The 24,465-nt window shown below is 47.9% G+C and overlaps 1 protein-coding gene across 14 annotated transcripts in view; it reads right to left on the bottom strand.

Moving 5' to 3' along the window:
• Positions 1–23,869, bottom strand: part of MFHAS1 (multifunctional ROCO family signaling regulator 1) — a 76,378-nt gene extending 52,509 nt beyond the window's left edge. For 3 of the 14 annotated variants that reach the window (XM_054720083.1, XM_054720085.1, XM_054720082.1), the window contains exon 1: positions 20,471–23,869. In XM_054720083.1, the coding sequence (XP_054576058.1) occupies positions 20,471–23,465 (2,995 nt within the window). In that variant the 5' untranslated portion in view covers positions 23,466–23,869. The other 11 variants (XR_008556784.1, XR_008556786.1, XR_008556785.1 and 8 more) reach the window with 11 other exon arrangements.
• Between the last annotated feature and the right edge of the window lie 596 nt (positions 23,870–24,465).

The following is a 24,465-nucleotide window of genomic DNA, read 5'->3' as shown; positions in this document are numbered from 1 at the left end:
AAAATTAGAAAGATGGAGGAGAGCCTAAGGGAACTTCGGGACAACACAAAACAAAACAACATCAGGATAATAGGGGTGCCAGAAGGAAAGGAAACTGAGCAAGGAATAGAAAACCTGTTTGAAGAAATAATAACAGAAAACTTCCCTGATATAGGGAAGAAAAAACCCACACAAATCCAAGAAGCTCACAGAGTTCCAAGCAAAATGAACCCCAAAAGACCGACGCCAAGGCACATTATAATTAAGTTGGCAAACACCAACGACAAAGTAAGAATCTTAAAAGCGGCCAGAGAGAGACAGACAGTTACATACAAAGGAACCCCCATCAGACTAGCAACTGATTTCTCAACAGAAACTCATCAGGCCAGAAGGGAATGGAATGAAATATACCAAGTCATGCAAAGGAAGGGTCTAAATCCAAGAATACTGTACCCAGCAAGGCTATCAATCAAAATTGAAGGTGAAATCAGGAGCTTCACAGACAAAAAAGGACTAAGGGAGTTTATCACCACCAAACCAGCAATGAAAGAAATGCTAAAGGGTCTGCTGTAGAAAAAAAAAAAAAAAAGAGAGAAAGAAATAGGAAGCAAAGAAGAAACACAGGGGTAAAGAATAAAAATGGCGTCAAATAAGTACCTATCAATAATAACTTTAAATGTAAATGGATTGAATGCCCCAATCAAAAGACACAGGGTAACAGACTGGATAAGAAAACAAAACCCAGATATCTGCTGTCTACAGGAAACCCACCTCAAAAAAAAGGATGCACACAGACTGAGAGTAAAGGGATGGAAAAAGGTTTTCCAGGCGAATGGAAATGAAAAAAAAGCTGGGGTAGCAATACTTATATCTGACAAATTAGATCTCAAAGTGAAGGATATAACAAGAGATAATGAAGGCCACTTCATAATACTAAAGGGAGAAATCCAACAAGAAGAAATAACTCTGGTAAACATATATGCACCCAATACAGGAGCACCAAGATACATTAAAAAACTCATGGAAGATATCAAAGGAGAGATTGACAGCAATACAATCATAGTAGGAGACTTCAATACCCCACTATCACCATTGGACAAATCCTCTAAACAAAAAATCAGCAAAGAAACATCAATCCTAAATGACTCACTAGAACAGATGGAATTCATCGACATCTTCAGAACATTTCACCCCAAAGCCACAGAATATACATTCTTCTCAAGTGCACATGGGTCATTTTCAAAGATAGACCATATGTTAGGACATAGGCAAAGTCTCTCCAAATTCAAGAAGATAGAAATCATATCAAGTATCTTCTCAGATCACAGTGGCATAAAACTGGAAATCAACTACAATAAAAACAACCCAAAGAAATCAAACACTTGGAGACTAAACAGCATGCTATTAAACCATGACTGGGTTACCAAAGACATCAAGGAAGAAATAAAAAACATCATGGCAACAAATGACAATGAAAACACAACAATCCAAAATCTATGGGACACAGTGAAAGCAGTCCTGAGAGGGAAGTTCATAGCTCTACAAGCCTACTGCAAAAAACAAGAAACAATGGTAATAAATTACCTAACCCAACAACTCAAAGAGTTAGAGAGAGAGCAACAAGATAAGCCCAGTGTAAGCAGAAGGAAAGAAATAATAAAGATCAGAGCGGAGATAAACGACATAGAGACCAAAGAAACAATACAAAAGATCAACAAAACCAAGAGCTGGTTCTTTGAAAGGATAAACAAGATTGATGGACCTCTAGCCAGGCTCACCAAGAAGCAAAGAGAGAGGACCCAAATAAACAAAATCAGAAATGAAAGAGGTGAAATAACAACAGACCCCGACGAAATACAAAGGATTGTTACAAAATACTACGAACAACTCTATTCCAACAAACTGGACAACCTAGAGGAAATCGACATATTCCTAGAAAAATACAACCTTCCAAAACTCAATCAGGAAGAATCTAAACAGCTCAACATGCCAGTAACTATGGAAGAAATTGAAGCAGTCATCAAAAAGCTTCCGGCAAACAAAAGCTCGGGGCCAGATGGCTTCACAGGAGAGTTTTACCAAACTTTCAAGGAAGAACTAAAACCTATCCTCCTCAGACTATTCCAAAAAATTCAAGAGGAAGGAACACTTCCAGGCTCCTTCTATGAAGCCAGCATCACCCTAATACCAAAACCAGATAAAGACAACTCAATGAAAGAGAATTACAGGCCAATATCCCTCATGAACATAGATGCCAAAATCCTCAACAAAATTCTAGCAAATCGGCTCCAGCAGTACATCAGAAAGATCATACACCATGACCAAGTAGGATTTATCCCAGGAATGCAAGGATGGTACAATATCCGCAAATCAATAAACGTGATACATCACATAAACAAACTGAGAGATAAAAATCACATAGTCATATCAATAGATGCAGAAAAAGCATTTGACAAAATCCAACACCCTTTCTTGATAAAAACTCTCAACAAGGTGGGAATAGAAGGCTCATACCTCAACATAATAAAAGCTATATATGATAAACCCACAGCAAACATCATACTCAATGGGCAAAAACTAAAACCATTTCCCCTAAGAACAGGAACAAGACAGGGATGCCCACTCTCACCACTCCTGTTTGACATAGTACTGGAAGTATTAGCTATCGCAATTAGGCAAGAAGAAGAAATAAGAGGCATCCAAATTGGAAAAGAAGAAGTGAAGCTGTCCTTATTTGCAGATGACATGATATTGTACATAAAAAACCCAAAAGATTCCATCAAAAAACTAATAGACTTAATAAATGAATTCGGCAATGTAGCGGGATACAAAATTAACGCCAAGAAATCTATGGCTTTTCTATACACCAATAATGAACTTACAGAAAGAGAGACTAAAAAAGCAATCCCATTTACCATCGCACCAAAAAAATTAAGATACCTAGGAATAAACTTAACTAAGGAGGTAAAAGACCTATACGCAGAAAACTACAGGACACTGAAAAAAGAGATAGAGGAAGACGTAAACAGATGGAAGAACATACCATGTTCATGGATTGGTAGAATCAACATCATTAAAATGTCCATACTACCCAAAGCAATCTACAGATTCAATGCACTCCCCATCAAAATACCAACAGCATATTTCACAGACCTAGAAAGAACTCTCCAAAAATTCATCTGGAATAAAAAAAGACCCCGAATAGCCACAGCAATCCTGAGAAAGAAGAATAAAGTAGGTGGAATCTCAATACCAGATTTCAAGCTGTATTACAAAGCCACTGTTCTCAAAACAGCATGGTACTGGCACAAGAATAGACATATTGATCAATGGAACAGAATAGAGACCCCAGATATCGACCCAAACCACTATGCTCAATTAATATTTGACAAAGGAGGCATGAACATACAATGGAGTCAAGACAGTCTCTTCAATAAATGGTGTTGGGAAAACTGGACAGATACATGCAAAAAAATGAAACTAGATCACCAACTTACACCATACACAAAAATAAACTCAAAATGGATACAGGACTTAAACATAAGACGGGAAACCATAAAAATACTAGAGGAATCCACAGGCAACAAAATCTCAGACATATGCCAAAAGAACTTCTTCACTGACACTGCCCCTAGGGCAATGGAAGCTAAAGAGAAAATTAACAAATGGGACTACATCAAAATAAAAAGCTTTTTCACAGCAAAAGAAACCATCAACAAAACAACAAGAAAGCCCACTGCATGGGAAAACATATTTGCAAATGCTATCACTGATAAAGGTTTAATCTCCAACATCTACAGGCAGCTTATGCAACTTAATAAGAGGAAGATAAATGATCCAATAAAAAAATGGGCAACAGACCTAAACAGAATATTTTCAAAAGAAGACAGAAGGAAGGCCAAGAGACACATGAAAACATGTTCAAAGTCACTTATTATCCGAGAGATGCAAATCAAAACAACAATGAGGTACCATCTCACACCTGTCAGAATGGCTATCATCAACAAATCAACAAACGACAAGTGTTGGCGAGGATGCGGAGAAAAAGGAACCCTCGTGCACTGCTGGTGGGAATGCAGACTGGTGCAGCCACTGTGGAGAACAGTATGGAGTTTCCTCAAAAAACTGAAAATGGAACTCCCATTTGACCCAGTAATCCCACTCCTGGGAATATATCCGAAGAAACTAGAAACACCAATCAGAAAGGATATATGCACCACTATGTTCATAGCAGCACCATTTACAATAGCTAAGATTTGGAAACAGCCTAGGTGCCCATCAGCAGATGACTGGATCGGAAAACTGTGGTACATCTACACAATGGAATACTATGCTGCCATAAAAAAGAAGGAATTCTCATCATTTGCAGCAACCTGGATGGAATTGGAGAACATTATGCTAAGTGAAATAAGCCAGTCAATGAAAGAAAAATACCACATGATCTCACTCATTTAGGGATAGTAAAGATCATTATAAAGTGATGAACAAAAAGATAGATACAGAGACAGTAAAGCATCAAACAGACTTTCAAATTACAGGGGGAAAGTTAGGGAGAGGTGGGGGAGTTATGAAATCAAACAAAGGACTTGTATGCATGCATATAAGCATAAACAATGGACGCAAAACTCGGGGGGGGGCATGTGTGGGTGTGGGATGGGGGGGGTAATGGTAAGATATGTACACATATAATACCTCAATAAAAAAATATTAAAAAAAAAAAACAACAAAACTGTGAACTACTATACTGCACTTTTTTAGTTAACAAGTTAAAAGCCCAGGGATTTAAAAAAAAAATTATTTTTTTTACTGTTTTTTTATTGATTTTAGAGAGAGAGGAAAGGAGAGGGGTTAGAGAGAAACATCCATTGGCCTGCACGCCCCCTACTGGGGATCAAGCCTGCAAGCTGGGCATGTGCCCTGACTGGAAATCACACCTGAGACCTCTTGGTGCATGGGACCTGAGCCACTCCAGCCGGGCCAAAGCCCAGGGATTTGATGTTGGCTCCAGAAGAAAAGGCCATTTGTAACTTCCTTCATTCACAGCCTGCCTTTCCCACCATAATAAACAAAACTCTAGTTCCTCCAAGACCCACTCAGTTGGAAGGAGCCTCTCTCTCCTCTGAACTCGCGTGGTGTTTGTCTAGATTCATTTCACAATGTATTGCAGCTGCGCACAAGCCTCATCTCCCTTTCTGGACCAAGGTCCCCAGGACACCTGCTGACCCTCCCCTGGTGCCCGTGCCGTGCTGGAAGGCTTGAGCCAATCCCTGCTGAACAAAGACAGGATTCGCACATAAATACCCTTACTATGCCTGAATCCTAAATGCTATTCTATTTCTCCGTATTGCATGAGCACTGTGTAGTGCTCTTAGTTAATAATAGAGACAAACTAAGTTAAACGATGTTTCTTGCAAAGATTCTTTTCGTCTAGTGTGAGCTAAACCCATCCTAACCCCTGAGAAGGCAGCCCCAACCTTTTTCAGCTCCTGGGAGCTGGAACTCTGATGGGGGAAGCTGCTCTCGGTAGACATGGACTTCGTAACAGAGGTGGATTCCCCTCATCCGGAGGCACGCCCAGCTGCTGGGACCCCTGCCTCTGATCACCCCACAGACGGCCCTCCTAGAAGGTGAGACAGCTCACCAGCCCACAGTGCAATCCCTGGGAAGCCGGTTCTAATTAATCCGGATGAGCCAGGCAGACACCTGCCCGGGAGGCACCTCCCCACAAAGCAGGTCGTCGCTGTCACAGAGACATAAGCACCGCTTCAAATGACTCAACTAAGCAGCGTTACAAGCGGCTTCCACTGAGAGTCATCATGACTTCATGTATGAACTTTAAATAATACCTTTGATATCATAACGCAGTTCCCAAAGGAATCTTTAGGGGAGGGAGAGGGGGGACAAAGAGCACGCACTAATTCTCCGCTGCTGGCATCGTTTTTAATCCTCTCGTTGCCGCTAGAGGCTAGAGGAAAGCGGTGGGAGAAAAGGTCATGGGCGTGTTCTTTGTATCTTATTCCATTTTACTTTCTCATTACGAGGTTAACAAGTAGGGAAGGCTTAAACTGCTTTTCCTCGGAGCCTGAAGAACTTCGTGGGGGCCACTGCCCTGGAGATGCAGAGGGAGCAGGAAGGAAGAGGAAGGGGCAAGAACAGAGCTGCTTTACAGCTGCAAGGAGCCGGGAGAGGTGTGCCCGCCTTCTGCTGGGTCATTAGACCAAACCTCAGCTGTTAACATCACAGGACGTCTCCTCCCACAGTCCCCCCATCCCGCCCTACCGAGGACCAATTTGATAATGAATAAACAAAGCACAAACAAAAGCCACTAACTGAATAGAATGAACAGCAAAAACAGATCGTCTTACACCAAACAGATTTCTTTCATAGATGTGCTGTGGCCTCTTCTTTTACAAGCGCCACCACCGAAAATAAGCGAGAACAAAAGATGACTCCACAGGCACAGCCATGGAGAACGCCAGGGCGCACGGCATGCATAATTCATGATGCAAAGCAAGCTGCCATCAGCATCAGTTATCCTTCCAATATTTTAAAGTGGTGAGAGGTTACTAGATATTCATAAAGTCTCTTCTTTCTTCTGCACGACCCTTCCAAATTTAAGAACAAATTGGGAACTTTATTATCTGCAAATGACATTACTTACAAACCTGACACTATAAATCTGCTAGAATTTCACTTGGTATCCATCATAGGATGGTGGCTAAGCAACCCTAACAAACCAATTAAGTCAGTAGGCAATATAGATCAGCCCTGTTGGAACTGATCTTATCCAATCACTCCTGCTTTGTTTTAAAATAAAAGCCCCCGATTTCTTCCCACTGCGGTTAAAATTCACCCCATACACTCAAATCAAAGAGACACGTTTTTCCACCTCATAGACGAGGACTCTGGAACCCAGCGAGGTCACCTGGCCTGTCTGAGATCTCACAGCCAGGCACAGAGGCCCAGGACTCGCCGCCGCGGCCCCCGGAATGCCTCCTCCCTTCCCAAGGACCTGCCCGGGGGCCTGCGTCCTGGGCAGTGTTGTCTGAATTAGCCCAGGATTCCATTCACATTCCATCCAAGGCAATGGTCCATGCTGTGGTCCTGAGTGTTCGTAAATACTGTACATTTGACATTTCGCAACATGACCCTCCAATATTTTCCCCCACCCGAGAGGGAAAAAAAATCATCAAATCAAAAACATATTTTAGCTTTATACCAAGCTGCCAAGAGTTCTGTTCTAGTGAGAGAAAAAAAAAAAAAAAGTTAGCTGACAGGATAGAGAGGCTAAAAAAATACTTACAAGGAATGTGCACCTCCAAGGGGAATGGCTGCTTCCCAGTAATGTGCACGACCCTCCTCCCCCCACCTCGACTGCACCGAAGTTCAGTGGCTCTGGTGGTTTGCAGAGGCCCCAGCATCACCTCCGCTTTGCTGGAGACCTGCTCCTATGCATCCAACCCCACCCACCTGGCCCAGCGGGCTCCTGAAGGTCTTTTCATCTCAGCATTTACTACCCAGCCCCGCAACTCTATGTCTACTCTTTGCTCCCCTCCCTAGACTGCAGCTTCCGGGGACCGGGGCCTGCTCGCCCCGACTCTCCATGACCTTCCCAATGCCTCGCCATTGCAGGTTTCCAGTTAATGTGTACACAGAGTTAAACACATGCCTTGCACACACACGATTTTGTTTTTCATTCAACCGACCACCCATGTTTGACAGGCGGAAAGCTATCATTTTCCCAAGAGGCATTATATACAGGGTGGTGGCAGAGAGCGTAGGTTCCGGAGTGGGGAGCCTGGGCCCTGCCACGTTCCGTGGTGCCCAGGCCACGTTACTCGGCCCCCCCGAGCCTCGGTGTTCCTCACCTGTAAACAGGGATCGTGGTGATCAGAGCTACCATTTATTAAACACACGGCAAAAACGACTCTGGGCAGTCGGCATCCACTCCTTCAGTTAATCCCCACGTCATCTGAGGCGGCTGACAGAAGGAGCAAAAGCGATGGAGCTGTTAGAGTGATTCCCTTTGTTCACAGACGAGGAAACTGAGACCAAGCTTCTGGACTCCCTAATCCACTGGATCTCAGAGATAAAAGATGTCAGGCCGCTCTATCTGATGCTGGGTAAGCAGCTCGCAGAAGGCTTCCCGGCAGCGCTCATCTCTGTCCACAGCAGCGGTCGCCAACCTTTCGGACCCCGCGGACCACCGGTTGGCGACTGCCGGTCTAGGGGACATCTGTCCTCTGTCCCCCTCCAGAGAAAAATACGTGGACTCCTTGGGGTGGAGGTGGAGGAGGAGGAAGTGGGAAGTTACTCATATGTGACGATCCGAAGTTACACACTCGGATTCCAAGCATGACACACTTATCTGCGTGACTCCTGCGCCTGCGTCCCTGGAAGGCCAGCGCGTGTCTGTGCTCGGCTGAGAACAAAGCCACCAACACCCCACCAGATCCTTCAAAAGCAAATATTGGTCTGCAACTAAAGACACGGGATTCTTTTCTAACAAAGAGCAACGTGAGGCTTCCTCCCGGTTTTACAGCGGCTCTGCCTTCAATGCAAATCCACCCCCCCCCACCCTCCCCAACCCCGGTGAGTTAACTAATGTGCCTTGAGTCACAAATGGCACCATAAGTCAGGAGATTTATGAGCTGTAAAAAGGGACAGCGGGCGGGCGTATTCCAAGCTTTCTGTGAACACCTGGGGCCGGCTACACTGCACTTTATCACTTCCTGGAAACGGTACCTGTGTTTTTGGCTCAGGCACAGAATTGTAACAGCCCTGCTAATCGACCAGATGCAACCATCCCTGCTATGTGGATCAGCTTCTCTCTCCCTCTTTTTTAAAATATGTTTTTATTGATTTCAGAGAGAGGAAGGGAGAGATATAGAAACATCAATGATGAGAGAGCATCAGCTATGGGCTGCCTCCTGCATGCCCCCTACCGGGGATCCAGCCAGCAACCCAGCAACCCAGGCATATGCCCTGACCTCCTGGTTCATGGGTCGACGCTCAACTACCAAGCCACACAGGCCGAGCTGGGTCTTCTCTTGCTGCCCCATGTCTCACAGACAAGGCTCGGAGGGGCAGAAACAGTCAAGAAGCGGCCAAGAGGCTGGCACAGCCCTCAGAAGCTCGGTCTGGCTGCAGGAAAGCTGGGCCCAACCGTCTCAAATGCCAATTCCTCAAACGACCAAACAGAAGACAAGCGCGCTTTCCTTTTGCCCACACCAAGAAAAAGAGATGGAAATACTGTAGCAACCAGGAAGAATGCACATGACAGGAGAGGAACCAGAGGGTGTGCGCGTGTGTGTTTCTCTTGGGGAGAAGAAAAGGTACACACAGTCACAGAGGCTTAATAAAAGAGAAAACTCAAAAGAAACACCTGCCCCGCACCACCAGGGCCAGCCATCTGGGAGCGAGCGGTGTCAGCAAAGGGGACGGACGCAGCCCACAGGGGCTGTGCGTCCCATTTGTGTTACTGTACCCCGGGCACAAAACGGCCCGGCTCTCAGCAGACCCGTGAGCTGTTCTGGGCATCCCAGCGTTCTGGAAAATTCACGTGTCTCTCTTTAGTTCTTTCTCACGCAATTTATAAGCACCGAGACTCCTGAATCCAAGGCACCGCAGCCATGCCATGCAGACGTGTGGCCCAGGTGAATTAAGAGAAGCCCAGAATAAATACATATTCTTCACGCCGTGCTCGGAAAATGTGGCTGCTCTTTCCTCCTTACCGTCTGCATTGATTTGGACACTTGGTATGAGATGGAGGCTCTATGCGTAGTTCTCTTTCTCCAAGAATCTGACGGGTGATTTTGTTAGCTTTGAATAACATATTTTAAACACAAAAGCCACTCTAACAGGATTTGATTGTTTACCTCTTTTGCAAGTCAAACACGTTTTAGTGGGCTGGGTTAGACCCATCCTTTTTTTACATATATATATTTTTTATATATTATTATTATTATTATTATTATTATTATTGATTTCAGAGAGGAAAGGAGAGGGAGAGAGATAGAAACATCAATGATAAGAGAGAAACACCAATCAGCAGCCTCCTGCACACCCCCTAGTGGGGGACCAAGCCCACAACCCAGGTATATGCCCTGATGGGGTAGCAAACTGTGATCTCCTGGTTCATAGGTTGACGCTCAACCACTGAGCCATGCTGGCTGGGCTAGACCCATTCTTTATTCATTACACTCACTGAAGAGCAAATGGTGCGGATGATCTCTTAAATTATGAACCTCTACTGGTACCAGGATCCACCCAAGGCACATTTCCTGAGCATAACTCCCCAAGCTGAAGTCTAGGTACACAATGGTGTGGACTCTGAAGGCTGGTTGTAGAGCAGGAGAAAAAGCCGCCCCACTGGCTCAGGCAGGTGTTCCCAGGGCCGAAAGCCAGAAACGAGGTTTCCAGTCAGTGAAACACAGCTCATTATCAATTCTTTTTCACTAGTTTCTCACCTCCACACAGTATTAGTCTATCTGCCACTGTCTTGTTGTAATCAGCAGTACATTTGTTTGCAGGCATGTAAGATTTGTAATTATTGCTGTGTCTAAACATTACATCCCGTTATAATGGATGAATTAAGCTGTGAAATGCATAATTATGCTGAAAACAGTGGTATTCCAATATGCATCACAAAAGCCAATTACAAAGATTACTCTTCTTTTAAATCACAAAGGTAAGCTTTTTTATAACTCCCAAGCCCCTTTTTACATCCCACCATTTTGACTCAGTCATTTGTCTTTTTCTAATTGCACCGCAACAGTGTTCTGAGCACAAGGAGGGATTATCAACCCTGAAGGAAATAAGGTTGTTTCTCAAAATTCTGGAAAGTGGAGAGCTTGCTCAGCCTCAAGGAGCAGTCAAGGGGCAGCGGTCATGAGCACAGGCTAAGCCTAGAGACCCTACCTGCGCAAGATTTCGTGCGCTGGGCCTCTAGTTAATACAATAATAGCCCTAAGGCACGAAAAATAAGAATCTTATTGAAACTATAATAAAGTTGATAGTCAAACAGTACCTAGGAGAAATACCATTTTTCTGAATTTATCTCTTCCTTCTCCATTCTTTTTCTTTTTAAATGCCCCTTTTCAAAATCAGAAAGGAAGGGAAGGAGGCTTGCTCTACTAACCCAAATTCACTAGTACCGGAACAATGTATTAATACTACGTTCATTTATATGCATCTCATTTATATGCATCATTTTAGGGGAGGATCTAAGAAAAATTAACTCTTTAATTCTCTCAGCATTTAATATGCTAAGAATGAAAAACCACCTCAACAACGCATCCCTTCATCAAAGAAATCTGTAAGTAGCAGCCATATATTTTCCTGATGACAGGACCCAATTTAATTTATACTGCCTTTGGAGTCAGTGTGCACGCAGTCTTTGGTGTTCAGAATCACTGATGACTTCAACCCCTCTGGATACAAAAGCAAATCCATAAATAACTCTGAGAAATGTAAAGCCTTCTGAAAGAGGAGGTTCCCCCCCCCCCTTCAAAAAGCTGATTAGTTTTGGAAGTTTTTAGAAATCTTCAGATACCATGCATTTTCCTATCTCAGCATCCTGCCTATTTTGAGATCTGCCTGAGATTTCTTGAAAACAAATGATCCGAACTGAAAATCAATGGGAAAGAATGATCTGGGTATTACTTTCCACCTACTCACCTAAGTCAAGCAAATTCAAAGCTGTAGCCAGTCTTTCTCAGTATGATCATATTTTCCCCCCAGAAAATCAAAAGCCAGTTTTTTCAGTAATTACTCAAACATGCAAGTGAATTTCTCTGTATGTGGTCAGATTCCATATATGCAAGAATCAACAATTACATCACCAAAGTCCCTGCTCAGCTTCCCATGGCCAATGCCATGTATTTGTGGACAAAAGGGGCCACATGCTAACCTGCCAAGCTCAGGGAAGGCCTGCATGGCAGTCTTGCAAACTTAAAGACCTAGAGCAGTGGTCGGCAAACTGCGACTCTGTTGACTAATGAGTTTGCTGACCACTGCGTAAGGCATTACCCTTACCCAGAAGTTTTGACTTCAGGTTAAAGACATTAGTACATTATTAAAATGTTTTTTAAGTGTTTTTCCTAAGGCAGTGGTCGGCAAACTCATTAGTCAACAGAGCGGCAAACCGTGGCTCGAGAGCTGCAGTTTGCCGACCACTGACCTAGAGTAACCACAAAGGACTGTCTGAAATTAAAATTTAACTAAAAACAGTTATGGTGGGTAGTCACGCCCTGACAAGGTCAATCTTTACCTTAACTGAGCTTATTGTCTTTTTGCATCTACGATAACGTATCATTGAAAAGTCAGGGTAACTTGTAACATCTCTTTTTTCCAGACCCCTCAGGGCACAACCAACACCACAACAGATACCACAAATTCCTTTATTGTTAGTGTTATCATCTTAATTGTTGACTGTTAACTATCCTGTACCCACCTGAGTAAAAGTATATGTCTATCATTTTATTTTTTTATCCAATCCCAGAGGTTTCCCCCTTAGCTTTCTCCCACCACTCTAACCTATCACCAATGGGTTTCATGTAACCCACCTACATCTCCTCCTTGGATTGTCATGTACAAAAATAAATTTTAAAAACTCCATTTTCTGGGGCATTATCCCAATCCACTGAGATTCTGCTTCCTGGCAACTGCCGACAGTCTGGCTCAAAGAAACTTACAAAAGCCCTCGCTGGTTTGGCTCAGTGGATAGAGCGTCGGCCTGTGGACTGAAGGGTCCTGGGTTTGATTCTAGTCAAGGGCACATGCCTGGGTTGCTGGCTCGATCCATAGAGGAGGCAGCCGATGGATGATTCTCTCTCATCATTGATATTTCTAACTCTCTCTCTCTCTCCTGTTCTCTCCGAAATCAGAAAAAATATTTTTTTTAAAAAATCAAGTGCAGAAAAGCACATACAGATGACAGGAATTGCACAGTACTCACACGTGTTCTTTTCTGGTCCCCCATTAACTCACGAACGCCACAAGCAGACCTTCTGTCCTCTCATCAACACGGAGTAAGAGCACGTCCGTTGCAGCCAGGTTAAAAGATGTTCAACAGCGTGGCATCTCAAGGCCTGGCCTAAAATGCCCTTCTCTCCTTCCGCCATGCCTTAGTGTCTCAAAACTTTGCAAAGGAATTCCCAGTCAATATGAACCCCCCACTCCTGCCCCCAGGCAGAAAGCCAGCAACCGAATCTGCTCCTAGCCTCCAGAAGCACCTGACTTAACGGTGTGGTTGAACAACACTGAATGCACTAAATGCCACGGAACTGCTTCCTTACAAACCGTTACTCGGATGTGATGTGAATTTCCATAAAAGGAGGAGGAGGAGGAGAGAGGAGGAGGAGGAGGGAGCAGCTTGGACTCAGTAAGGCACTCCGCCCAGAAGCAGAAGGGCGCACACAACCAAAGAGCAGTCTTGACACAGCTCGTTTTCCTTTCCTCCTTGCCCTTCTCACAAGTGCCCTTGTGCACAGATTTGCAAAAGCAAAGGAAGCAGCTGGAACAGCCGGGGTGCCTGGGGCTGCCAGTCCAGAGCACGGAGTTCCTTCCTGAGGCCTGTGACACAGCCTCCAGGCTCACCGTGCCCCTGGGAATCCACCGCCGGCCCCGCCAGGACCCGGGACCTCTGTCCTGCTCCAGTCGCCCCCCCCCCCCCGCCCCCAACGTTCTCTCTGCTTCTGTAGCCTTTGCCTTCTGTAAACCTATCGCTAAAGATAAACATTTGATTTTTGTTTTGTTTTGTTTTGGTTTCACTAATTTACTCTCTAAGTAACAATCCGTATTTTCAGCTAAGAGATTATGTTGGGGAAGGAAAATGAAAGAATGTTTTCAAGCACTCAGTGCCAAAAATAAAAAATAACTACAAATGTTCCCTTCTCCCTCTCCACGCAAGTCGGCCTTGCTGGCCAGGGTGTCTGGGAGTCGTTATCCATAGTAAACAGCACATACAGAACCATCTCTGCACTCAATACAGGCAGCAACTTTTCCAGGGGTTTCCGTGAGCTCAAACCAGCAACCTTAACTCCGTCCGGAGCTTCGAAAGCAACGGCACGTGGGAGAAGAGGAAACAGCTGGCACCCACCATGAGGAACTTCCCGCACCACCAGCTTCACCCTCCTCCCCGTCGATAGTTTCCCTCTTTGCAAGGCCAAAGTCAGGGTTGGGGCAGGGTTAGCTGGAAAGAGAAATGAAACAGCAGGCTTGGGGGAGGGGTGTGCTCACTGCCTAAGGAAAGAGAAGGCAAGGTCAGGTGATAGAAGGCAAGGTCAGGTGGTAGAAGGCAAGGTCAGGTAATAGAAGGCAAGGTCAGGTGGTAGAAAGCAAGGTCAGGTGGTAGAAGGCAAGGTCAGGTGGTAGAAGGCGGTCTGTATTTTGGGTGTTGAATGGTTGAAAACATTTTCTCCTTTTCCTTCATTCGCTTTGCATTCTGATAGCTGCCCCTTGCCCACTCTTGCCCCACCACACCTTTCCTGAAAGAATTAGGAGTTGGATACAGAGGGCAGGAATATATGTACCAGAAAAGTCACGTGGGAAAATTATAGATGCTTACCTTAAAGTGCACATTTTAAGACAAAGAGCATAAACAACTTTAAAAAAGCACTTTGCCAGGAATCGATTAGGAAACACCAGAATTTCTTGAGTTCTTTAAAAATAACCAATCCGCTTGGAGCCCCTTCCTACCTGCTCAGCCCTGCACCAGGCACTGTCTAGGGAGTGTGACCTGCCAGCACAGGACACATCAGGTCTCAGAGAAGAGAGTATGTAACTGTAGGGGAGGACTGCCACACTTACAGAGGAGAGAGTCTTCGTGGTTCAACAAAGACATGTCATCATGTGTGTTCCGCGGCTGTCTGGGATGCCTGTCAATCACTCTGGGTTCTATAAGCTGCACAGACATGAGGAGCCAAATGGGGCTCAGAGGGTTGGCCTCATTAATGCAAAAGCAGGACTGGGGAAGGCAGGCCAAAACGGGGCCTCCTCACCTCCCGATGAAGTGAAGGAAAGCAGCCCCCAAAGGAAGGGGAACCTGACCGCCACCGGCAGCTGGTTTTGCAATCAGAGCAGCTGGGCCCGGGAGCACAGACCGGGCCGGGCCTGCCCCCCAGCAGACCCACCTGGTGTGCTTTCCACAGCGCGTAGTAGGACACAAAGCAGCTTAGCTCCCCTCTCCACCCCGGCGCACAGGAGTGCCAAGGCTGCAGAGACAGGAGGGCAAGAAAAGAGGACGGCACCTGCCCCCTGTATTAAAAACAAGGGGCGGGGGGAACTGGGGGGGTCCTGCCAGTGTTGCTCAGGTGATTAGAGCATCGTCCCGTACACCAAAGCACCTTGGGTTCGATTCCCGGTCCAGGCACATACCCAGGTTATGGGCTCGATCCCTGGTTGGGGCACATGCGGGAGGCAACCCATGGATGATTCTGACATCAATCTCTCTCTCTCTCTCTCTCTCTCTCTCTCTCTCTCTCTCTCTCTCTCTCTTCCCCCCCCTCCTCTCTCTAAAATCATAAATAAATAAGTAAATCGGGCCCTAATGGAGGGATAGTCAGGTCCTTAATCCTAACAGGCTCCCATGACGACAAGGGAGTTGATGGGTGGATGGAGACAGCAACCAAGAATGTAAAAATGTTCGCTCCAGTATCAGCCCCACTCCTGCCCCCACCCCCACCCACACTATGGAGCAGAAAGAAGCCCCTCACTTCCTTCCACACACACAGAGAGTAACCATTTCTCAACACGTCCTCTCACCTAATCCCCAAAACCACCTTGGGAAGCACCTGTGAATGTTTTGGGCGTTAAAATGAAGTAAAGGAGTAAGAAGTAAGAGTTAGGTGAGGCTTACTGGGAGGAAGACTAGCAGGTAGCAGACTAGGATACAAACCCTCTGTGAACCAAGAAAAAATACTTTCTCTAGGGAATCTGCGCTGCTCGGGCAGGGACGGGCTTGCGATTTAAAGAGACGGCCACCACTTGATGCGATGGACTCTTGAGGGCCTCCCCAGCCTTTGAACTCGATCAGGCACAGCATGTGTTTCTCCCGCTGCATGACGAAGGTTTTAACTTTTATAGGAAACAAAGCCCAGGAGAGCTCAAAGTGGACCCTTCACAAAAATAAAAGCCAGGAGGCATCCATATTCATAAAGCTAAACTCAAAAGATATTTAACAACCTTTGTGAAATTCAAAACAATGACTAATTCAATCCAAACAACTAGGTCAGCTCAAATTCCAGAGTCGCTCTAAAACTGAGATATAACAAGGCAAGAACTTTGCTTTGCTTCAGTGGTCAAAGTGAAGGGCCTATTCAAGGGAAAGACCAGCAATGCGGCGACCATGGGAACACTTGGGACATCTGCGGCACAGGGGAAGGAAGATGGGACGGGGGACGAAGCAAGAGGATCACTCCAGTACCACCTAGCAGTTTGACAGAATAGGTGACTATCCAAGAAAAAAAGGCATTTCTCACAGAAGACCAAACAGTCATTCAGCCAACATCTGACAGACTCACAGAAGCCACAAAGCCTCAGGCGTGTCTCCTGCTCAGAGAAGCCAACAACCTCATCCAAGAGCAATCAGGGCACATACACAGACACCAGCAGAACAGGCCAAAATGCGCCGAGTGCCTCGGAGAGCTACCCAGTGGGCAGGAACTTGAACTCAGGCAAAAGGCACTTGATGGGAGATGTGCATAGGCGTCGAGTTAACCAGCGAATGAAAGAAACCAAATCTGAAGACCAGGTACCAATGCTCTGTCTACCGGCTTTGGGGTGCTTCCCAATTATCCTTAAAGATAACCTTTAACAATCTGGAGAGTAGGATGTGCAGTGAAAAATTACACTGACCCAAGTTCAACTCATTAAGATGCACTCTTTCAATTTAAAAACACACAGCATTCATTCAACTGCTTAAATGGAATAGCAAAGCACTAGAATCTTGCTGAAGGCCTATGAACTGGCCTCAATAATCCACATACCCAACCCTCAGGAGTGTTCAGCTTTTCTGCCATATTGGTAGAAAAGAACAGAGGATGCCCGGCCAGCGTGGCTCAGTGGTTGAGCATCAACCTAGGAACCAGGAGGTCAACCGTTCGATTCCTGGTCAGGGCACATGCCTGGGTTGTGGGCTTGGTCCCTCGTGGGAGGAGTGCAAGAGGCAGCCAGTGAAGGATTCTTCCTCATCATTGATGTTTCTTCTCTCTCTCTCTCTCTCCCTTTCCCTTCCTCTCTGAAATAAAAAATATTTTTTAAAAAGAACAGAACGAATAAATATCGCACAAGAAGACACTTACTCCAGGACACCCAGACAAGGTGGAGGGGAGCCTGGCTGTCGGAAGCTGGCAGTCCGGTCAGTGCCTGCAGAAAGCAGGGGAAGGCTCCCACACCTGACCGGTAGGCTCATTACTGGCCTCATTCGAACTTCCTGTCACTCAACCCATTTATCTTAAGTGAGATGAATCAGTAATCTCTCTGGCCACATAATTAGATCTCTTTTCTTAAAAAACTTTTAAAACCAAGAGGTAGTCAGATGAGAGTTTTCCAAAACATGGCATTGCTTTCATTAGTCAAAATGAAAAAAGAGAAATACTGTTCTTTCCTAGGCCAACTACATTAGTGCAGCGTAGGCTGGATTTAATGACCTATTGACAATGACAGGGCCAACGCGGACTTTTCACAAAATAAGGTTTAAAACTATTAATTCAACATTTCTTCTCTATAAAAACAAGAGAGACAGTCACTTGCTTTTTACTCGCAATGTCCCAAAACTGAAAAAAAACATTCAAATTCTAGGTTTTTTTTTACATTGTATCAAAATTATCAGTTTACAGGGGTACTTGACACTAATAACATGTAAAACTAAGTAACCAACTTTTTCAATGTTTCTAAAAGCAAAATGACTTCTTAAAAAGACAAAAAGCTACCAACAGAGTCAAAGGTTTCTGCCAAGGTAAAATATATTTTAATAATCTAGGGACTGAATAAACGTATTTTAAATGTATGCCCTAACGGTTAGGGCCTAACCAACTGAACACCCAACATCATAATTCTGTTCCTACAACACCTTCTAATTTCTTATTACTTTAACTCTTCCCAAGTCTTTTTCTTTTCTTTCTTTCTTTCTTAAGCCTCACTTGAGGGCATTTTTTTAACTAATTTCTAGAGAGAACAAAAGGGAGGGCGAGAGACAGAGATAAACACGGATGTGAGAGAGACACATCCCTCATGAGCCCCGACCAGGGAATCAAGCCTGCAACCGAGGTATCTGCCCTTGACCAGAATTAAACCCACAACCCTTCAGACTGCAGGCTGACGCTCTAACCACTGAACAACCGGCTAGGGTATTCCCAAATCTTTTGGAAATGTGGCAAATACTAGCTGATGATGGCTATCACAGAAAAATATGAAAGAGGAAAATGTGTTTTTTCCTTGTTGTCTTAATGTAATGAATGTACTATAATCACCTTTTTCTAGAATAGAAGCTTAAACAAAACAAAAAGATAACTTATTTCTCTGCCCATAAATAAAATAGAAATAGACAGTCTACATTATCAAAACACCTGGTAATTTATTCCTATTCAATATATAAGATAATTTACAATTTTCAGCCATTTCTTTGTTGAGAAAAAAAAAAACATCTCTTCCTTAGAGCCTGGATTGCAAACCAGGTGTGCCTCCTTTAACTGGCAGACAGGCCAAATGATAACAAGAGAATGGACCTGTTTGTGGAATTTTTGACTATCACCAAAAATAAACAGCTGAGGTTAGGGAAAAAAAAAAAATCCAGCCTCATTGTTTACACCTCAAAGTTCTTGGAATTCCTCTGCACAGATCTTTACTTGTTCAATAACCTATGCCTTTCCCTTTGTTGCTAATAACCTCAGCTGTATGAATGTTCCATCTGGATTAAGAATTGGCTTTAGTTAGCTCCTTCAATCAGCTACTCTGTGAATATGTAACTCTCAACCACTTCATTCAATTTAGTTAGACAATAGAGAAGTGTCTGCTTTCGGGAAGAAAATACAATGGCAAATATAAAACGAACTGAAGCATCTACCAAGCCTCGGACTGTGAGAAGACACCAGATAATCATACAGAATGGACAGCTCAGTTGACAGGTAACTGAATACGATGGCTTTTTTTCAAGTTGAAGAATTAAACTCAGCCTAGATCTAGGGCAAAGGGAAGATGTTACCTTCGGAAATATTGGTGTCGGGTTCCTTCCCGATACTATGACGAGCTGCATCAGCCCAGGACAAAGATCACAGTGGTACAGTCTTCTATTTCATCCCCTCTCAGTGTGCTGGGGGTGGGGGACCGAGGGGAGAAACTGGCAATGATACTATCATTAGGTTTGTCCTCAGGACACTTGGAATGTTGTCAGCCAAGCCTGCGCTCCACAAATATCTGAGTTGTTTAAAGAATTGCTCCAAAGAATGCCTTCACATGTGGGAAATGGACATAGTCCAAACTCAACGCTCAGGATGCCAATTAACCAGAATCACAAGTGCCAGACAACTTGTTCTGTGTTCTCCCATTCATTACAATGGTTTAGGTAGGTAGGTAGGTAGGTAGGAAGGAAGGAAGGAAGGAAGGAAGGAAGGAAGGAAGGAAGTGTGCTGGAAAACATTTCCCAGAAGAGAAAAAAATTATTGACAATATTTTATCTCTTCTATCTCTTACAAAGTACTTCCAAAAAGCTCCACTCTCTAACACTTCCCCAAAAAACAAACAAACAAACAAACAAACAAAAAACACCTTAAAACATCTGTAAAGCGCCAAATTGCCAGGAAATACCCGAGGAAAGTCCCCTGAGAGATCTCAGTAGGCTGCGGTTCCTGCCCACGAGTGTGGTGAGTGAAACTGTGATCCCAGGAGTTAGTCATGCATTACAGACTGAAAGTTTTGTTTTCACTAATTCATCATTAATATCAGTATCATTGTCTTCACTAATCCAAACCCGATTACAAAACATCCTTCTCTGGAATTTCTTAGGAAAAGTGAGCTATACTTTCTACTTTATGACTACCCTCTCTAAATTTAAACAAACAAAATGGCAATAGACATGTCAAACTCAGAGCATCTCAAACCCTCCGGATGTGTCTAATAAGCATTAAAGCCCAGGCTCAGCAAGAGACTAACATCAGACACCATCTTCTGCTCAACAACCTGACATTTCCTCCCAGGAAAGGCGGGCTACACTGGGAAGAGGGGAATAGAGGAGATCCACAGGTTTGGACTAGAACCCACTTGGGAAGTCTGAATCTTCCTTGTACGAGAGCATGAGCCTGGGGACTGGATGTCGTATGTGCTCCTGTATTTACTGCCTTTTGCTTGTCCCCAAGCCCCCTTGTATTTACCTTGAGAAGCTTTCCTGGGGGGCCTGTGAGGTTAAACATCTTACAAATGAGAAACAACAATCTTCTAAAGAAATGCACCTCAACACACAGCAGAGAAGACCCACATCCCTCTCTCCACTTACCTGGGAAAGCGTGTGGATTGGGCGACCCTCTCTTAAGGCACTTAGAACAGAGAATGTGCACGGTGTAGTGCAGTCCAGGCCATTCTTGAAGTAGGACATTCAGTTCCTCCACCAAGGGGGTTATGGCTTGCCACGCCGTCCATATATTTGGTAACGATGCATGGCTGGCAATGGACAGAGTATCTGGCTGCAGGACCCCCTTGGCGGGTCGGTAGCTCACCACCACGGGAACCTTCCCTCTATATGCAAAGATCTGAAGTTTCCCGTCCGACCTTTGCACCACGTGGCTGTTGATCTGGACGCTGTAGCGTGCAAACAACCCAGGGGGGAAGGTAAAGGGGAAACTATATTCAATCTGCAACTGCTCAGCCACAAAAGACTGCCCGGCCAGGTTGGTCCCGTTAATCCAGGCCTCTGCATGGGGCACCTCGTTCTGCACGTAGCACGGGAACTTGTACCAGGCCGTGGACCCATTCAGCGGCTTGCCCTTGGGTTTATTGAGGCAGTAGCAGAGTCCCATCTTCTCCAGCAGCTCCAGCAGCAGCTGCAAATCCTGCTGGGCCTGGACGTGAGGCTTAAGCAGCAACCGGATGGCATGGGCCGGCAAGAGCCCGTGAAGCAGAAAGCCCTCCACGTAATGATGGAGCTGGGTGGCCCGGAGCAGGTCCTGGCTCGGCGGTGGCAGTGCCATTACGAGGGGGCTTTCCCCGTCTCCCTCGCCCTCTCCGTTGGTCCCTAGGAGCAGCTTATGCAGCAACAAGGAAGGATCCCTCTGGAAAAAGACATTGAGGATGTCAATGAGGCGGGTGAGGTTGTGGAAGACATGTTCCTTGAGGGCTGGGCTGTCCTCAAAGTAGAGCAGTTTGCCGCTCTCGTGCAGGTAGGACAGGGCGCTCTGCAGCCGGTCCTCGGTCAGACCCGCCTGCAGGCCCAGGCGTGCCGAGTCCCACCAGCTCAGCCAAAGCCGCTGTGCCTGGGGGGGCTGGAAATGCAGCTCCTCCAGCACCTGCCAGGACCGAGGCAGGACTCGGTGTAAGTTGGGGAAGATTTCCCGGTGCTCGGCGACCGAGAGCAGTTTGTCCCGGAGGCGCTGTAACTGGCGGGGGTCCCTGCAGCTCACGGGCAACACAGGGGAGAGGATCTGCAGCCGGTGGTTGAGCAGGTACTGAAAGTGGGCCTTGCGCCGCCGAAGGTTCTTGTCTGAAACACCATAGTAAGCGGCGTGCGGGCTGGCTGAGCGCAGCTCGAAGTCGCGGGCCAGCGCCTCGTCCACCACCTGGGCCAGACGGCTCAGCCCCTCAGCATCGCGCTTCTCCTGCAGGGCGATCTGGCGGTGGATGTCCAGACACTTTTCCTCCAGCTCCCTCTCCGCACACAGGTCTGCGTGCGTGCCCACAATGCACACCACAGCGTGAGGCACACGGGCCCCCACCCGATGCAAGAAGGAGCCCACGGTGCTAGGGAATCGCAGGGGCTCGTAGGTGGCCAAGTTCACCACCAAGACGTAAAGGGCCCCTGGGGAGAGGAAGAAGGGCTGGATCACCTCGTAACTTTCATCTCCAGCTAAGTCGTACACAATGAACCGCAGGCCCCGGGAAGCATCGGCTGTCCAACTGGTCACCTCGATGCCCTTGCTCACGGGAGGCGGTGGGGGCGAGTAGCCCTTCTCCTTGTCCCCTCCTTCACTGGCCTCCACCCTGTCCTCAGTGAGGCAGTGACGGAGCAAGGTCTTCCCTGCAGCCTTATGGCCCATCAGGAGCAGCTTGAGGCGGGGCTGAACCGCCGGCTGGGAATGGGCCAGCTCCTTCTGGTAGGCTGCGATGTAGGGGATCCCCTTCATACAGACCTCGTAGGGGGGCTGGATCAGCGGGTTGTCCTTGATCTTCCACAGGCCCACCCGGGAGAGCTGGCCAAAGTTGTCTGGCAGCACAGCGATCTGGTTGCCCTGCAGCACCAGCTCCTCCAAGCCCGTCAGCTCCACAATGGAGTCCGGCAGGTAGCGGATCCGGTTATTATCCAGCCACAGGGTGAGGAGCCGGCCCAGGCCTGAGATCAGGGATGGCACTGAGGTGAGCTGGTTGCGACTAAGGTAGAGCTCCTCCAGACCAGCCAGGGGCAGCAGCGCGGCAGGGAACTCCTCAAAGAGGTTGGAGGAGAGGTTGAGCATTTTGAGTCTCTGCAGATGGCTGAACTGGGCGGGCAGAGCCTGCAGCCTGTTGTTGTCTAGCATGAGGCTCTCCAGGCTGGCCAGCTCACAGAAGCCCTCAGGCAGGGTGCCAAGCTCGGCCCCACTCAGCCAGAGGATCTTAAGGGCACGCAGGGCACTGATATCCTCCGGTAGGCCTCGGAGCCGGTTACTGGACACGTCCAGCTCCTCGAGGGCAGCCAACCGCAGCAGCTGCCCGGGAAAAGCCGTGAGCTGATTGTGGTCCACATCGAGGGTGCGCAGGCGGCAGAGGCAGGAGAGGGAGTCCGGCAGGTGCGCCAGCCGGTTAAAGCTGACATCCAGCTCCTCCAGGTGGGCCAGAGAGCCCAGCTGGGCGGGCAGGGCGGGCAGCTGGTTGTGGCTGAGGTTCAGCTTGCGCAGCTCGTGCAGGGCGCTCACCACCTCCGCGCCCAGGGTGGTCAGTCGGTTGTGGCTCACGTCCAGCTCGGTGAGGTGGTGGCCCAGCTCGGCCACCGCCGGGGGCAGCCGGGCAAAGCGGTTCCTCCGCAGGACCAGGACGCGCAAGCTGCCCAGCGCCGACCCCAGCCCCTCGGGCACCTCCTCCAGGCCGTTGTTCCCCAGGTTCAGCACCTCAATGTCCCCGATGTTGGCCGGCAGCACGAGCTGGGGAGCGTCGGGGGAGTCGATCTGGTCGGGCCCGACCCCCGAGCAGCCTCCGGCCGCGCTGAGGGTAAGCTGGCGCAGGTTGCTCCGCAGCTTCCTGGCGCGCAGGGCGGCGTCCCGCCACAGCCTCACTGTCTTCAGGTTCCCACTGTCCTTCCCAGCCATGGCGGGGCCCCGGGCCGACACCCTCGCGCGGGCGCGGGAGCTCCCAGCTACATGCCGCGCTGCGCCCGGGCGGGCGCCGGGCTCCCGGTCCCTCTCGCTCCTCTCTCCCCACCAGCCCTCGGCGACCGGCGGCTGTGGGTCCTAGCGCAGCCAGCGGCCGGGCGCCCGCAGCTGGGGGGCGGCGGCGGCGACGCGAGCAGCTCCGGGGGGCGCCGAGCCGGCGGAGCGGGGGGAGGCGGCGGCCGGCGGGGAGTGCCGCTCGCATTCTCCTACCTCCGGGGCCATGGGCGCGCCGCGGAGGATGCCTGCTGCTCCTCCTCCGCTCCGCCCGCCGCGCGCTGCCTCCGTGCCAGCTCCGGCTCCGCTACCGTCGCAGCCGCGGCCCCGCGGCCCGCAGCGCCGTCGCCTCCGCGAGCTCCGGGAGGAGGGCGGCGCTTGGCTCGGCGGCGGGCATGTTGCGAGCACAGGCCCGGGGTGCAGCCGGGAGGAGGGGGCGGCGGCGGCACCTCCTGGGTCTCTGCTTCCCGGGGCCCGGGAGAGAGCGCGAGCGCCGCGTCCCCGGCACTGGGAGGGCGCGATCGGGAAGCGGCAGCGCCGCCCGGCGGCTCGGCCCCCACGTGACCGGCGGAGGCGCCGCGTGTTCCCGGCACCGCCCCAGGGGCGGGCGCCCCGTGCGGGGACCGGGGCGCCTTGCTGGGTGCGGGCCACTTGGCGGGGACCTGCGGGGAGTGGGTCCTGGCTGCGCACCCGAGGCCCCGGGCCCTCGTGTTTGGATTCGTCTGCTCTGGCTCTTTGTTGCCCCCAAACCTCCAAGGATTTCTTTTCTCTCCGGGTGCGTAGGCTTCGCTGTCTCCCTTTACTCATCTTTGACCGTCCCCTCCCTTCCACTCACCCTACATCCACACGGTAATGGAACTGGCAGAATTCAGGGGCCTGGGTTTCATTGTTGCACCTAATAACTACACAAAAGGAGAAATGCAAACAGCCATTCATTCATCTG

This window comes from Eptesicus fuscus, chromosome 8 (assembly GCF_027574615.1).
Source record: "Eptesicus fuscus isolate TK198812 chromosome 8, DD_ASM_mEF_20220401, whole genome shotgun sequence".
Classification (NCBI taxonomy): Eukaryota; Metazoa; Chordata; class Mammalia; order Chiroptera; family Vespertilionidae; genus Eptesicus; species Eptesicus fuscus.
Note: the sequence above shows the minus strand (reverse complement) of the source record. Positions and strands in the feature narration are given on the sequence as shown.